The 15,761-nt window shown below is 46.7% G+C and overlaps 1 protein-coding gene across 4 annotated transcripts in view; it reads left to right on the plus strand.

Moving 5' to 3' along the window:
* Positions 1-6,416: 6,416 nt before the first annotated feature.
* BSPRY (B-box and SPRY domain containing) overlaps positions 6,417-15,761 on the plus strand; it is a 24,458-nt gene continuing 15,113 nt past the window's right edge. For all 4 annotated transcript variants that reach the window (XM_049627646.1, XM_049627644.1, XM_049627647.1 and 1 more), the window contains exons 1-2: positions 6,417-7,143; positions 11,152-11,250. In XM_049627646.1, coding sequence (XP_049483603.1) covers positions 6,967-7,143; positions 11,152-11,250 — 276 coding nt within the window. In that variant the 5' untranslated portion in view covers positions 6,417-6,966. The remainder of the gene's footprint in view (positions 7,144-11,151; positions 11,251-15,761) is intronic.

The following is a 15,761-nucleotide window of genomic DNA, read 5'->3' on the forward strand; positions in this document are numbered from 1 at the left end:
TCACCTACAACAAAGACATGTGGAGTTTCTGAAAGCTGAGTGACTGTGGGAACAGGAGTAGGGGTGGCAAGAGAAAGTTACCTTCACAGAATAACAGAGCTGGCCATTGGCTCTATCTTCCAATGCAAAGAGGGAATATCCTCCACAACAGTCCTGATGGGGGATCCTTTGCCTCTGTTGACTTCCCTCCCTGATAATGCACTCATTACTTTCTGGATCAGTGCCCTGTTCCTGACAGGAGCTGAGGTCTACCCCCATGCATCACTGATCTTAGTTCAGAACTGAGGGCTCTTTCTACAAACTCAATCTCTTTTGCCCACAACAACCTCGTAGACTTCAACCAGGAGAGACTGATTGTTTTGCCCTCAGGCACTGGGCTAGGCTCAGGGTAGCTTAGAGAGTTGACTTACCTGATCCCTGCCCTCAAGATTTTCTTCCAGAAAAGGCTTCAGGTTTAAGGCACCTGAGACTCCCAAACTGGTATCTCTAGCCAGACTTCTCCCTACACCTGTAAATCCACCTGCTTTCTGTCCTTTTCCACCTGGCTGAATAAAATACACTTCATTCTCAACGTGACTCACCCTGGAAACATCATCTTCCCCCCAAACCTGTTCTTCCTCTTTTCTCTCTGAGTGCTGGGCACTACCATTCACCAATCACCCACCCACACCAAGGATCTTGGAGTCATTTGTAACTTTGTAACTTCACTCTCTCTTCTTTGTTCCAGAACAAACCCCAAGACTTCTGAATTCTTCCCCTGAAATAGCCTTTAAAAAAAAAAAATCTGTCCACTTCTCTCTACCCACCACCTAGTTTCAAGCCAACATCATGCCAGAGTGTGATAGATTAAAACTGGCCACAAATTCTTTGTAGTTTCTCCCATCAGGGCTGGTCTAGTAACTTATTTTGACGAATAGAATGTGGTAGAAGTGACATCGTGCTACTTTTGAGTTTCAGCCCCAATTTGCCAACCCACAGAATTGTGAGCAAATAAACACTTGTCATTTTTTTTTTATTTTTTTTAACGTTTATTTATTTTTGAGACAGAGAGAGACAGAGCATGAACGGGGGAGGGTCAGAGAGAGGGAGACACAGAATCTGAAACAGGCTCCAGGCTCTGAGCTGTCAGCACAGAGCCCGACGCAGGGCTCGAACTCACGGACCGCGAGATCATGACCTGAGCCGAAGTCGGACGCTTAACCGACTGAGCCACCCAGGCGCCCCTAAACACTTGTCATTTTAATCCACTAAGCTTTGGGGGTGGTTTGTTATAGACCATAGATAACTGATATTCAAAATAAAGTCCAAATTCCTTCACTAGGTCAATAAGGCTTGGTCTATATCTCTTTAGCCTCAGCTTCCACCTCTGGCAACCACACTGTAGGTTTCAATGGTCTAACCTACTTGCAGCTTCTTGGCTCACCTTGCTGCTGCCTTTGAATCCTTGCACACAGTGTTCCCTCTGGCCAGGGCATCTCACCTGTCCATCTGGCTAACTATCCTCAGCTTAGAGACCATCTCCCTCTCTACCCTCAGGTCTTCCCTAACCATTTCTCTCTTCCTCCAGATTGAGTTAGCTACCCTTCCTTTGTGCTTCCAAGGCCCCCACACTTTCCCTAACATTGTGTGATTTCCCATTTATTGGTTTATCTCACTGGATTATGAGCTCCATAAAGGCAATGACACAGTCTTGTTTACACCTGTATTTATTGCTGATGTCTAATACAAGATCCAGCACAGCACTGCAATAGAAATTTCTGCTATGATGGAAATGTTCTATGTTTGTACTTTTCGATATGCTGGCCTCAAGTCACATGTGGCTACTGAGCACCTGAAGTGTGGCTAGTGCAACTGAAGAACTGTTTTTTTTTTTTAAGTTTATTTATTTTGAGAGGTGGGAGGGGCAGAGAGAGAGGGAGAGAGAGAATCCCAAACAGGCTCCATGAAGAGCCCGATATGGGGCTTGAACCCATGAACCTTGAAATAATGACCTGAGCTGAAACCAAGAGTTGGATACTCAACCAACTGAGCCACCCAGGTGCCCCTGAAGAACTGAACTTTTTTTAAAAAAAGTTTATTTTATTTTTTTTGAGAGAGAGAGAGAGCACAAGCAGGTGAGGGGCAGAGAGAAGGAGAGACAAAGAATCCCAACAAGGCCCTGCACCATCAGCGATGTGGGGCTCAAACTCACAAACGGAGAGATCATGATCTGAGCCTAGATCAAGAGTCGGATGCTTAACTGACTGAGCCATCCAGGTGCCCCCTGAATTTTAAATCTCTCTTTTTTTTTATTTTTGAGAAAGACAGAGACAGAGAGAGAGAGAGAGAGAGAGCACGTGCACAAGTGGGGGAGGAGCAGAGAGAGAGAGAGAGAGAGAGAGAGAGAGAGAATCTGAAACAGGCTTCAGGCTCTGAACTGCCAGCACAGAGACCAAAGCTGGGCTTGAACTCATAAACTGCAAGATCATGACCTGAGCCGAAGTTGGATGCTTAACTGTCTGAGCCATCCAGATGCCCCTAAATTTTAAATTGTATTTAATTTTAATGTAACTTAAGAAGCCATCTGTGGCTAGTGGCTATGGTATTGAACAGTATAGGTTTAGCACATAGTAGATGCTCACTGAATATTTTTGAAAAAGATTTTTAAAATTTTTTTCATGTTTATTTATTTTGAGAGAGAGAGGGAAAGTGCATGTGCACAAATGGGGGAGGGGAAGAGAGAGAGGGAGAGAATCCCAAGCAGGCTCTGTGCTGTCAGCACAGAACCCGATGCAGGGCTCGAACCCACAGACTGTGAGATCATTACCTGAGCGGAAGTCGGCTGCTCAACCGACTGAGCCACCCAGGTGCCTATATATATGTATGTGTATATATATATGTATGTATATATATATATATGTGTATGTATGTATATATATAAGAATATATATATACATACATACACACACATATATATATATATATATACATTTTTAAAGTTTATTTTGAGAGAGAGAGAGAGAAAGAGTGAGCATGTGGGCAAGCATGAGTGGAGGAGGGGCAGAGAGAGAGAGAGAGAGAGAGAGGGAGAGAGAATCCCAAGCAGCCTCTCTACTGTCAGTGCAAAGCCTGATGTGGGGCTCTATTCCAAGAACCATGGGATCATGACCTGAGCCAAAGTCGAGAGTTTGGATGCTTAACCAACTAGCCACCCAGGCAACCCCAGATAATCCCAATTTTATAAAAATAAATATGCTCTGTGCGGCAACCAGATTGGGTGGAGGCTGGCGGCTTGGGTGGTGAAAGAATTCACCTAAAGCAAAACAAAGGAGATAGAAGTTTATTGAATACACCACAGGAGAGCAAACAGGCAGGACAGCAAAAGAGAGACTGTCTACCAGGAGGCAGCGGTGGGGGGCTACAGTTAAGCGCTGAGTGAGGTACAGGAATGCATGGAATTTTCCTTCTATGGTAACTGTACCTGGTTCTAAGTACCCTATTGGTAAGTTAGGGCCTGTGGATGATATTATGAGGTGGGTCGCTTAGTGAACCTGTTTGCATTCAGCCTGGGGATCACTGGGGCCCTTTCACCTTAGTCAGGTTTTTATTGCTCAAGCCTGTTGCCTAAAAGCGGCCTCTCCATGTCCCCACCTATGTTATATGGTAGGGGCTAAAGGATATTCTATTGTGTGTGAGGATGTAAATATATAGCACCTTTTCAGAATGTAAATTGTGTGTGGTTCTTTGGTGAGGGGGAAGCAGAGTTCCTGGCACAAAAAGAAATTTTGCTCTTGCTGGTTCCTCTGCCTGGAAAGCTCCTTCCCCCGATTTTCTCACGGTTTGCTTGCTGTCTTTTTCCAGTCACCGTGCTGCTGCTCCAAGAGACCTCCTCCATCATCCTTTCTAGATCAGCCCTCCCTCAAGCCCTGTTTCTATGTGCTTGAGTACTTTTCATATAGCTCTTCTCACTTACCAACATTATTTACATGTCCTTTTATTTTGTTTGTTCAGGAGAGTAGACTTTGTTCTTCTTTAAGGTTGTATTCTCAGCGTCTTAAATACGGCCCAGCATATAGGTAGGTGCTCAATAAATCTGCTGAATGACTAAAATGTAACAAAAGTGTCCATTCTTCTCTGTCCCCAGCTCAGGGTGTTCTGCCTAAGCAAGCCCTAAAGTTCAAGTACAGCCCTCCTCACTCCCGCCAAAGCTCCAGAGGTCATTTGAGAGCAGCAGCGCCAAACTTTTTGACCCTGATTCTCAATAAGAAATACATTTGGTAGTGCCTGGCTGGCTCAGTCAGGAGAGCGTGTGGCTTTTGATCTCAGGGTCATGAGTTTGAGCCCCATGTTAGGCACAAGGATCACTTAAAGATAAAATCTTAAAAAAAAAAAATACATTCAGTCCCCAGTGCTCACATATGTACATGAATACGTAACTGAAATAAAGAACCTGTACTAGGAGCAATTTTTCTTAATTTATTTGAGGAGAGAGAGACAGAGTGCAACTGGGGGAGAGGCAGAGAATCCCAAGCAGGCTCTGTCTGCACTGTTAGTGCAGAACCCGAGGAGGGGCTCGAACTCACAGACCACAAGATCATAACCTGAGCCAAAGTTGAACGCTCAACCAACTGAGCCACCCAGGCGCCCTGTAGGAGCAATAATTTCTCTTTTTTCTTCCTTTTCTTCCTTTCTTTCTTTTTTCTTCCTCTCTTCCTTTCCTCCTCCCTTCCTTCCTTCATTCCTTCCTCCCTACCTTTCTTTTCTTTCTTTCTTTCTTTCTTTCTTTCTCTTTCTTTTGGAGATGGAAAGGTCACCATTGCCCTGGGGCAGTGTTTATATGGGTGGTCAGAGAGCCCATTTGTATTTTAGTTTCAGGGCAACTGCTACAGTTGCAGATTCCTGGCTCCACCCCAGATCTAGTGAATGAGAATTTTATTGGAGAGTGTGAATGCTTAACTACCCTCTCCCCCAACCACCTCAGGTAATTCCGAAGAATAAAGCTTGAGAGCCACACTTGGGAATTTACGAGTATCCTGAGGCCTTGTGTGGGAACTTGGGTCAAGCACCAGCACAGGAAGGGAAGGGGCTGATTCTTCAGTTCCAGTCCAACTCAGCCCCTGAGTTGATCCCAACTCTATAAAAGTAAATCCATTCCCACCCAGGCCCCTTGCAATTCCTAGTCCTCTGCCTGAAGTAGTTCTGGCAGTGTTGCTGCTGCTTCCCTGACTCCCGCCCTCCCAGGGCCACCCGACTGCTCCCCAGGACCACACCCAGTAAACAGGCCTTACTTTTCCCAAGGACCTTAACCCCTACTGCCTCCGGCCTCCACAGTCTCTTCCTTCACACAAAATCACTTCTGTTTTCTTTGTTTCATTTTAAGGTTTAATAGCCCTCTCCACCCCCACCCCTTAGAACAAAGAAATTCTAACCCCAATCTCTAGTTATGGTGGCCCATTTCCAGCCCCACCCCTGGAAGAGGGTAAATGCTAAGATGAAGGCTTCACCCTCCCACTAGAAACGACTTAAAAAAAAATTTTTTTTAACATTTATTTATTTTTGAGAGACAAAGCACGAGCGGGGGAGGGGCAAAGAAAGAGGGAGACACAGAATCCAAAGCTGGCTCCAGGGTCCGAGCTGTCAGCACAGAGCCAGACAACCCAGAGATCATGACCTGAGCTGAAGCTGGAGCTCAACCGACTGAGCCACCCGGGGCCCCTAGACATGACTTTTGATGCCAGGAATGCTGCTTTCCCCTTGCAAAGTACCTCACACAATTTACATTCTGAAGGCCTGCTACAACTGTATTTACAGATCCTCACATACACAATAAAACATTTTTTAGCCTCTAGTGTATACCATACTCCCAACACCCAAGCTGGGCACTTTGCATACAAGATCTCATTTAATTCTTGAAGCAGCCCTCAGAGATAGATACTATTATCACTCCCCTTTAAAAAATGTTTGGGGCGTCTGGGTGGCTCAGTCCCTTAAGCGTCTGACTTGGGCTCTGGTTTGAGAGTTTGAGCCCGCCCTCCTTGGGTTCTGTGCTGACAGCTCGGATCCTGGGCCTGCTTGGGATTCTGTGTCCCCGCTCTCTGTACCCCTCCCCTGCTTGCACTCTGCTCCTCTTTCTCTCTCTCTCAAATATAAATAAAAACATTAAAAATTTTAAAATAAAAAAAAGATTTGGTTGTAAATACTTTGGGGGAAATCAGCCTAATACAGATGTTTCTCATTGGACCTTAATATACAGTTAAAAAATCATTAATCCTATTAGCCACAAATCAAACTGCCTGAATTCCAATCTCATTGCTACCAATTAGTAACTGTGACTCCTTGTAAGTTACTTAACCTCCCTAAAAATGGGGAACATGGTAATACTTTCCTTGTACTATTAACAGACGCTTAGCAATTACAGCCGCAGTCTGTGCTCCAGATCTTATTTAATCATTAAATGCTCAGCACAAATCCGTGAGGCAGGTGCAGACGCTATCCCCATGTTACAGCCAAGGCCATGGAGGCGCTGTCTGGGAGCAGATAAATGGGATTTGAGCCCAGGTAGCCTACCACCAGGACCTAGCTTCTAGCTACTTGTCTCAAGTTGCCTCTCAAAAAGGGCTGCTGTATTACATGATAAAACGCTTATGAAGCGCTTAGCAAAAGTCTGGCACTTAAATGCTCAATTAAGTTTCCTACGGTCACATTAATGTTTGGTGTTTTATGTTTGTTACAAAACTAACACGTATACAAACGCGATTTAATTCAGCAAAAAAATCACAAAGACAGCCGAAGCGGTTGGACCCTGGGCGGGGGTCGGGGCTGGGGCGCGGACGCCTGGCGGCAGGCCACCCGCCGCCAGGGTAGGCCGGCAGGAAGCGGGGCGGCCGGCGCTCGTGGACACCCTTCGGGGGCCGGGGGCGGGGTCAGGGAGGCCCCGCCCAGCAGCCACCTGCGACAGGTGGAGCGCGCGGCGCCGGGCGCTCTGCCATGTCTGCGGAGAGCTCGGGGCCGGAGCCGGGGCCGCTGTGCCCCGAGCACGGCCAGGCTCTGAGCTGGTTCTGCTGCTCCGAGCGACGGCCCGTGTGCGCCGCCTGCACCGGGCTGGGCGGCCGCTGCCGGGGGCACCGCGTCCGCCGGGCCGAGGAGCGCGCGGAAGAGCTGCGGGTGAGCGGGCGGGGGCGCCGGAAGGCGGGGGGCGCCGGAGGGGAGGGGCGCCCGGATGGCGCGCAGTGAGGGATTTGGCGGAGACCCGGCTCCCGGTCCAGGAGTCCAGGCTCGGCCGTGTCACTGCTGTGGAACGAGGCGGTAAGGGTGTGGCTTCTGGAGTCACTGGAGACGTGAGTTCGAATCCCGCCTCCCGACCTCCCTTGGAATCTCGCTCTGAGCCTCAGTGTCCTCACGTGTAGTCTGAGGGCGCAGTTTTGGGGGTTGTTGTGTGATAGACCTAAAATAATGGGTGAAATGCTCTTTAGCCTACCGCAGAGTGGTAGATCCAGCTGCCCCCTCCTCCTCCGTTGCTTTTTTGGGGGGTGAGAGCCGGGCCTGGCGTTGGGCAGTATGCGGTTCCACTGCTCCCGTTGCCCGGGACAGCGTGTGACCCATCCCCCGCCCTGCTGGAAGCTGACCTGAGATAAAACCCTGCTCTCCTGTCCCCTCAGACCCTGGGCTCAAAGCCCCTCCCCTCGTCCACTCTTCAGGCTTCCTGGTGAGGTGATTTCTTGTCCCTTTCGGGGTTGGCCTTGACTGTACTCCAAGCTGCTTTCACCTGGGTAAACGGAGGTGGGCGGGTTGGATCTTAGAAGGTTCCTGTTGGCTCAGTCGGTTGGGCGTTCGACTTCAGCTCAGGTCATGATCTCACAGCTCGTGAGTTGGAGCCCTGCATCGGGCTCTGTGCTGACAGCTCAGAGCCTGGATCCTGCTTCAGATTCTGTGTCTCCCTTTCTCTCTGCCCCTCTCCTACTCATGCTGTCTCTTTCTCTCAAAAATAAATAAACGCTAAAAAAAAATAAAAAAAAAAATTAAAAGGTTCCTGTTGGACCTCTTAATCTAGAGTTTCTCCCGACCTCCACTCCAGTTTACCCCCAGGCTGGTCACCTTCATCACCATCCCCCTTCCCCACCCATCTGCTGAGATTGAGGAGCCCAAGTCACCCTGGGTTTTCCTCCCTCCTTCCGCCCTAGCTGTCACCCCTGGGGATTTCCTTGCCATTCCATTAAGTGGCTTGATTTCCCCACCCTCACCCAGGTTCTGCCCATCTGTGAGGCCCTGAGGGCTCTCCCTGGGGACTCAGACTGGGGTGTAATAAACACACCCAACTGGCCTAGAAGGATTCACTTATTCAGTGACCCCTGAAAGCTCCTGGTTGGTCCTACCTGTCACCACTATCCATCCTCAATAAGTGGTGATGAAAATCAACTTGGGTAATGTGGTATAATAAACTTGCATCATGGATAGAAACTTTATGAGTACCAAAGCACTTAAATATCCATCATCTCACTCCATCCAGACCAAGCTTTTGAAGTGGTATCCTATCTACATTTTACAGATGAGGAAACTGAGGCCCAGATCAGGGCAGTAACTCCTCCAAGGTTCCTCATATTCAGGAGCTGGACCAAGGGAGTCATTGACTAGGCCAGAGAAAATTACCTCTTTGCTTCCGTTGAGAGAGGAAGTGATGCTAATGGGTGTGAGATTTTAATAAAACCCTTTTTAAAAAGTTGCCATCAGAGCTGAATCTGAGTGGTAGAAGGGGATGAAGGCTGAGCAAGGGTGGCAGGCCTGGTGCTTGATTCGGAATGAAGTCAGCCTTCTCTGAACCCCTCCCCCCCGAAGCCCTAAGCACATTCTTCCCCTCTGCCTGGAGGGAGGTGTTTCTTGCCCTTTCTCCAATTTTGAGCATATTATGGCATTTGCACACTCTTTCTGCTGTCCTTCTAGCCAGCAAAGAAATTTTGCCTCAGGGCAAGATGGTCACTGAACTGGGCACCTGCTCAACTTCTCTCCTCCCTTCTGGATTCTTGTCCTGTAGCTTTTTGGAAGCTAGTCTCAATTTCTTTGGCCCTGTGGCGTGCGGTGATCACAGCTTCCTCCCAGCCAGCCCAGTATTTGTGTGTGTGTTTCGTTTGTTTGTTTGTTTTCACTTAGTATTTGGACCAGCAAAGTATAAGACTAATTCCTGATTGTGGGGCTGGGGGAAGGCCTTGCAAGGGCTGCCTAGAAGAGGAGCTGAGTTGCCTTTTGACAGATGGAACTGGGGCAAAGCTCCAAGGGGAAGTAGTGGAGGAGCTGTTGGCCAGGAAGGAGTTCAAGTTCCTGGAGAAATGGAGTGGAAAAGCAGGGCCTGGCCGTATCTTCTTGGACAAGTTACTTCTATGGGCTTCAGCTTCCTCATTTCTAACAACTCTCCCCTGCTCTCCTGGGGGATGCTCCCAGCTTTGGGGGATGGGAACCGCTGAACTTCGTGGGGTCAGAGAAGTGGATGTTCATTCATTCAACAAATATTTAGTCAGGGCCTCTTATGTGTAGGAGGAACTTTCTTCTAGGTAGTGGGCCATAGAGAACAAGTCAATGTCATGGTGCTCATGTTCCAGTGGTGGGGGGAAAAATACAAAAAAGTAAACAAACACATAATATGCAGGCAGAGAGTGATAAACGCAAGGGAGATCTATAAGCAGAGTAAGGGAATGGTGTGTGGGGGTGGCCGGAGAGGGCTTGAGAAGGGGTGACCCTGAATGGAGTGGGGGAGGGGACTTGTAGATAGGTGTATATAGGATACAGTGACTGCTGGACACAGGAGGAGCCACAGGTGCAAAGACACTGTTGTCAGGACAAGTTTTGGTGTGTTTATGGAACAGGAAGAAGGCCGGCGTGGAGAGTGCTAGGAGGTGACACTGGAACAATAGGCAGAGTCACATCAGACAGGGCCTTGTTGGCTAAAGTGAGAAGCTTGATCTCACTGTGAGGATGCTGGAAAGCCATTGGAGGGTTTTGAACAGGGACATGACCTGACCTAATTTCCTTACACAAGGTGGCAGTGGCTAACTGGGGGCCAAGCCCAGTGAGGAGGCTCTGATAGCAGCTTTTGTGACAGATAATATGATGATCTGGGTAGAATAGCAAGAGTGGAGGTGACCAGAAGTGGCCAGAGGGGAGAGAGAGACAGACAGACAGACAGACACTTTGGAGCCGGGGCTGATAGGATTCGCTGAGGGATTGGATACATGCAGGGTTGGAGAGTAACTCCTGGGGTTTGGTTAGGGTAATGAGGTTTTGTTGTTTCACCAACGGGGATAATTTAGGGAAAGGCCGTTTGAGAAGCCATGTTCTTCCACTCAGTTGTGGAGAATCGGGGAGCTCGGCTAGAAGGAGCATTGAGTGAGGGGCGCCTGGGTGGCTCAGTCGGTTAAGCCTCCAACTTTGGCTCAGGTCATGATCTCACAGTTTGTGATTTCGAGTCCCACGTTGGGCTCCGTGCTGACAGCTCAGAGCCTGGAGCCTGCTTCAGATTCTGTGTCTCCCTCTTTCTCTGCCCCTCCCCTGCTCTCTCTCTCTCTCTCAAAATAAATCGACATTAAGAAAAAAAAGGAGCATTGAGTGTATGCAGGAAAGTGACTGTAATGTTGAGCCACGGTTTCAGAATAAGGAGAGAATCACCAAAAAAGTGGGTGATGAACACTGAAAGTGGTAAGACTGATATACTGGCGGCTGCCGCTAAGCTGAAGAAAGAATTGTTGGACTGGAGAATCTAGAGTTAGTGATGGAAGTGGTGGAAAGGGTGTGGGCCTTTTTTTTTTTTTTAAGTTTATTTATTTATTTTGAGAGAGAGAGATAGCAGGTAAGCAGGGCAGGGGCAGAGAGAGAATCCCAAGCAGGCTCCGCACTGTCATCACAGAGCCCTATGTGGGGCTTGAACTCACGAACCACGAGATCATGACCTGAGCTGAAATCCGAAATCGAGAGTCAGACCCTTAACCAACTGAGCCACCCAGGTGCCCCAGGGGGTGGAACTCTTGAAGTGAAGATTTTGCAGGTGCTATAGTTTTTAGTACTAATGAGGTCTGGGATATGACGGTGGGTGTGAGTGGCTGAGGTGGGGTAAAAGGGGAAAATCACTGGGAGAGAGTGAATGGATCCACGAGGATCAAGATGCCATGGGTGTCATTTGTATTGCAGAACAAGATTGTGGACCAGTGTGAGAGGCTGCAGTTTCAGAGTGCCAGCATCACCAAGTATGTGGCTGAGGTCCTGCCAGGAAAGAACCAGGGAGCAGTGGTAGGTAGTTATCTTTCCCCTCTACTCTGGACCCCTCCTGGGATAAGACTCCAGCCTTAGGGGCATGGACTAGCCTAGGATCCCTTCCCAACCTCACAGACTCAAACTGCTACTAGCAAAACTGGATGCCCAGGAAGGACGGTTTCCCATCTCTCTGAGCCTTGGTTTTTGCCATCTGGGCAGAGAGGACTATTCCCAGTACCACACTGGGGCAAATACTGCTGGAAAATGACTTTCTTGGGGTAAAGCATCAGGAAAGGTAGCATTCTTCCACCATCTAAGTATTTCGTCGTCAGCCCCTGATTTACAAAATAACTTCAGGACTTTTACACTGAGTATTCTTTATGACAGTCTTACGCAGTAGGTGGCAGTAACAACCTTGTTTACAGATGGGGAAATGGGCCACATAGAGGTTAAGTGACTTGCCCAAGATCCACAGCCTCCTGCCAGAGTCAGTTCCGGGGTCTGGATCTTCGGACTCCCAGGCCAGTGCTCCTTCTGCTACCCCCACTGCGGATCCTTTATTCTCTTGCCCCATTGCCACTGCTGCATCTTCACTCTCAAGTATGTCCCCCACAGGTAGGGGCTGTGAATTCTTTTGCACGTCCCCTCCCCTCCCCAACATGTACATGGAGCAGGCTTGACACTGTCTTAGTCAAGGTTCTTTTGATTGTGTGAAAGGAAACCCAGTTGAACTAGTATGAGCAAAACTATTCTGTGTCCATTTTTGCTTCTCTCAGCATGATGGTTTCTCTCTTTTTCTCTATCCTTTTTTTTCTCGTTTTTTTTTTTAACATTAAAATTTTTTTTTTACTTTAGTGAGAGAGAGAGAGAGAGGGAGAGGGAGGGAGTGCAAGCCGGGGAGAGGGGCAGAAAGAGAGAGAGAGAGAGAGAACGAACCTTAAGCAGGCTCCACACTCAGCATGGAGCCCGATGTGGGACTCGATCCCAGGACCCTGGGATCATGATGTGAGCCGAGTCAGATGCTCAACCAACTGAGCCATCCAGGAGCCCCTTAATTTCTTGCCTTAACTGCACTGGCTAGGACCTGAGTACTGTGTAGCAGATGCTGACTTCAAGGGGTATACTCATCACATTTCATCATCTATGTATTTAACAAATCTATTGAGTACCCACCACATGCCAAGGGCTGTTGTTCTGTGTGCTAGAGATTCCACAGTGAACAATAAAAACATGTGACAAATCCTGTTTCTGTGAAACTTACATTGTAGTCACGGGGGAAGGATAATAACAATAAATACATGCTATGTCAAAAGTTGAAAGGGGCTACGGAGAAATATAACACGGGAGGAGGGATGTTCCTTGTTGAGAACGGGGGTTGCAGTTATAGATGCTGTGATCAGGAATGACCCAATTAAGTATTGATATTGTATTGATACAAAGTTTACAGAATGGACCATATATCTGGGGGAAGAGTTCTAGAAAGAGGGAATGGCAAGTGCAAAAGCCCTAAGGTGGGAGCGTATCTGGCACATTGGAGGAGCGGCAAGGAGGCCTGAGAGGTTGAAGCAGAGTAAACAGGGGAGAAGGCAATAGGAGGTGAAGTCAGAGAGGCAGGGAGTGGGGGGGGGGGGGGGGGGGGTGGATAGCATCCAGAGGGGCTTTGCCTTTTGTTTGGGTAAGGTGGGAAGTCACTAGAAATTTCTGAGCACAGTAGGATGACGTGACTTAAGATTAAAAAGGAGCACTCTGGCTGCTGTGTTGAGAAGGGACCATAGGCAGCAAAGGTAAAAGCAGGGAGACTGAGCAGGAAGCTGGTACAGGAATCCAGGTGAAAGTCAAGAGTCGTGTGGACATGAGTGATGGTGAGGAGTGTCTGGATTCTATGTGTATTCTGAAGGGGGAAACAGTGAGATTTGCTGATGGAGTGGATGCAGGCAAGAAAGGGAGAGGAGGCAGGATAACTCTTAACTTTTTTTTTTTTCCTTAAATTTTTTTACTTGAGAGCTGGGAGGATGGGGCAGCCATTTACCATGGGGGAGAGTTACCCATAGGTAAGAGCATGGGCATTCATCCATAGAAATAGAAGGCAGAGTGTATGGACACAGGTGCAGGTAGATGGGTAGCCTGACCCAGGGCTCGATCCCACGAACCTTGAGATCATGACCTGAGCCAAGATCAAGAGTTGGACACTCAGCCGACTGAGTCACCCAGGCACCTCCTTAAAGTTTTCATTTAAATTCTTGTTTGTGTGTATTTAGTTCTATGCAGTTTTATCACATGTATAGATTCATGTGACCTTTCCCACAACCAAGATACAGAATGGTTCCATCATAAGGATCCCCTGTGTTACCCTTTTATCACCAAACCCCCTCCCCTCCATCCCCTGTATCATTGTTGTACAAAATTCTGAGTTTGGATTGCTAATCTTAGTTTGGGTTTTTAAAAAGGATTTTTGTATCTATACTCAGGAATGAGATTAATTTATGAATTTCATTTCTTACAGTCCTTTTCATATTTTGGTGTCAAGGTTATATAAACTCTATCCAATGAGTTGGGAAACAGAACTCTATTTTCACTGGAGGAATTTGTGTTAAGATTGGAATCATTGTGCTTTGAGTATTTGGTGACACCCCCTGTAAAACTATCCGGGCTTGGTGTTCTTTTTGTAGGTAGGTTTCTGGTTTTTTTTTTAATGAATTCTTTTTTGTTGTTGTTTTTTTGTTTATTTATTTTTGAGAGAGAGACAGAGTGTGAACAGGAGAGGGGCAGACAGAGAGGGAGACGCAGAATCCAAAGCAGGCTCCAGGCTCTGAGCTGTCAGCACAGAGCCTAAGGCAGGGCTCAAACTCACGAACTGTGAGATCATGACCTGAGCTGAAGTCTGACACTTAACCGACTGAGCCACCCAGGTGCCCCTGTAGATAGATTTTTAACTACTGACTCATTTCCAACCATGACGATAGTATTCTTTCTTTTTCTTTGGTTTTAGTAAATTTTTTCTAGATAAATTATATATTTTGTCTATTTTAAAATTTAATGGCATAAAGTTGTTCTTAAATTGTGATTAAAGTTGCCACAGTTTTGTCTGTTTTGTTAATCTTTTCGAAGAACCGGCTTTTAGTATTTTGATCCTCTTTTGTATCTTTCTTCTTTTTTTTTTTTTAAGTTTGTTTTTTTTTCTAGTAATCTCTACACCCAGTGTGGGGCTTGAACTCACAACACTGAGATCAAGAGTTGCATGCTCTTCTGACTGAGCCAGCGAGGCACCCCTCTTTTGTATCTTTAAATATAAGTATATTGTTATTTCCTCTTATCTTTAAAAAAAAATTTTTTTTATTACATTTATTTACTTTTGATAGAGACAGAGCACAAGTGGGGGAGGGACAGAGAGAGAGAGCGACACAAAATTGAAGCAGGCTCCAGGCTCCGAGCTGTCAGCACAGAGCCCGACGTGGGGTTTGGACCCACGAACCGTGAGATCATGACCTGAGCCGAAGTCGGACGCTTAACTGACTGAGCCACCCAGGCGCCCCTTTCCTCTTATCTTTCAAATTTTTTTCTTTCTAATTTTTTAAAAATATATTCCATTGTTTTATAACTCCCTTAGCTGAACGCAGTCTATACATTTTAGTCTGACTTCTTTCTCAAGGTCAGCATTTAGGCCAAATATTTCCTTCTAGGTATTGCTAGAGGTACCTCTCACAAATTTGATGCAAATTTTCATTCAGTTATAAGTTGTTGGGTTTTTTTTTTCTTTTTACAGTTTATTTATTTACTTAGAGAGATAGCATGAGCAGGAGAGGAGTAGACAGGGGGGAGAGAGAGAACCCAAGTAGGCTCCGCACGGTCAGCAAAGAGCTGGATGCCGTGCTCCATCCCATGAACTGTGAGATCAGGACCGGAGCTGAAGTCAGATGCTTAACCCACTGAGCCACCCAGGTGCCCCTTTCCCACTAATTTCTAACTTAACTGCATTATAGTCTGCCTATCAGTTGTTTGAAATTTGTTGAGACTTGCTTTATACCCTAAAACATGGTCACTTTAGGTAAATGTTTCTCTGTACTTAACAATATTTTTTTCTGCTAGGTTTACTGACTGCTGACAGGGGCATTTATAGTTTCACATCATGCTGTGGACTTGTCTATTTTTCCTAATAATTCTGTCCATATTTTGGTTTTCTTTCCTGTTATTTCAACTTCTCTATGTACTTACATTTTAGGTGTATCTTATTTTTTTATTTAAAGAAAAAATTTTTTTAATGTTTGTTTACTTTCGAGATAGAGACAGAGTGTGAGTGGGGGAGGGGCAGGGAGAGAGGGAGACCCAGAATCCGAAACGGGCTCCAGACTCAGCTGTCAGCACAGAGCCCGACATGGGATTTTAACTCACTGACCGCGAGATCATGACCTGAGCCAAAGTCGGACGCTTAACCAACTGAGCCACCCAGATGCCCCTTAGGTGTGTCTTATAACCGGGTTTTGTTTCCTTTTTTATTTTATTTTATTTTATTTTATTTTATTTTATTTTATTTTATTTTATTTTATTTT

This window comes from Panthera uncia, chromosome D4 (genome assembly GCF_023721935.1).
Source record: "Panthera uncia isolate 11264 chromosome D4, Puncia_PCG_1.0, whole genome shotgun sequence".
Lineage (NCBI taxonomy): Eukaryota > Metazoa > Chordata > Mammalia > Carnivora > Felidae > Panthera > Panthera uncia.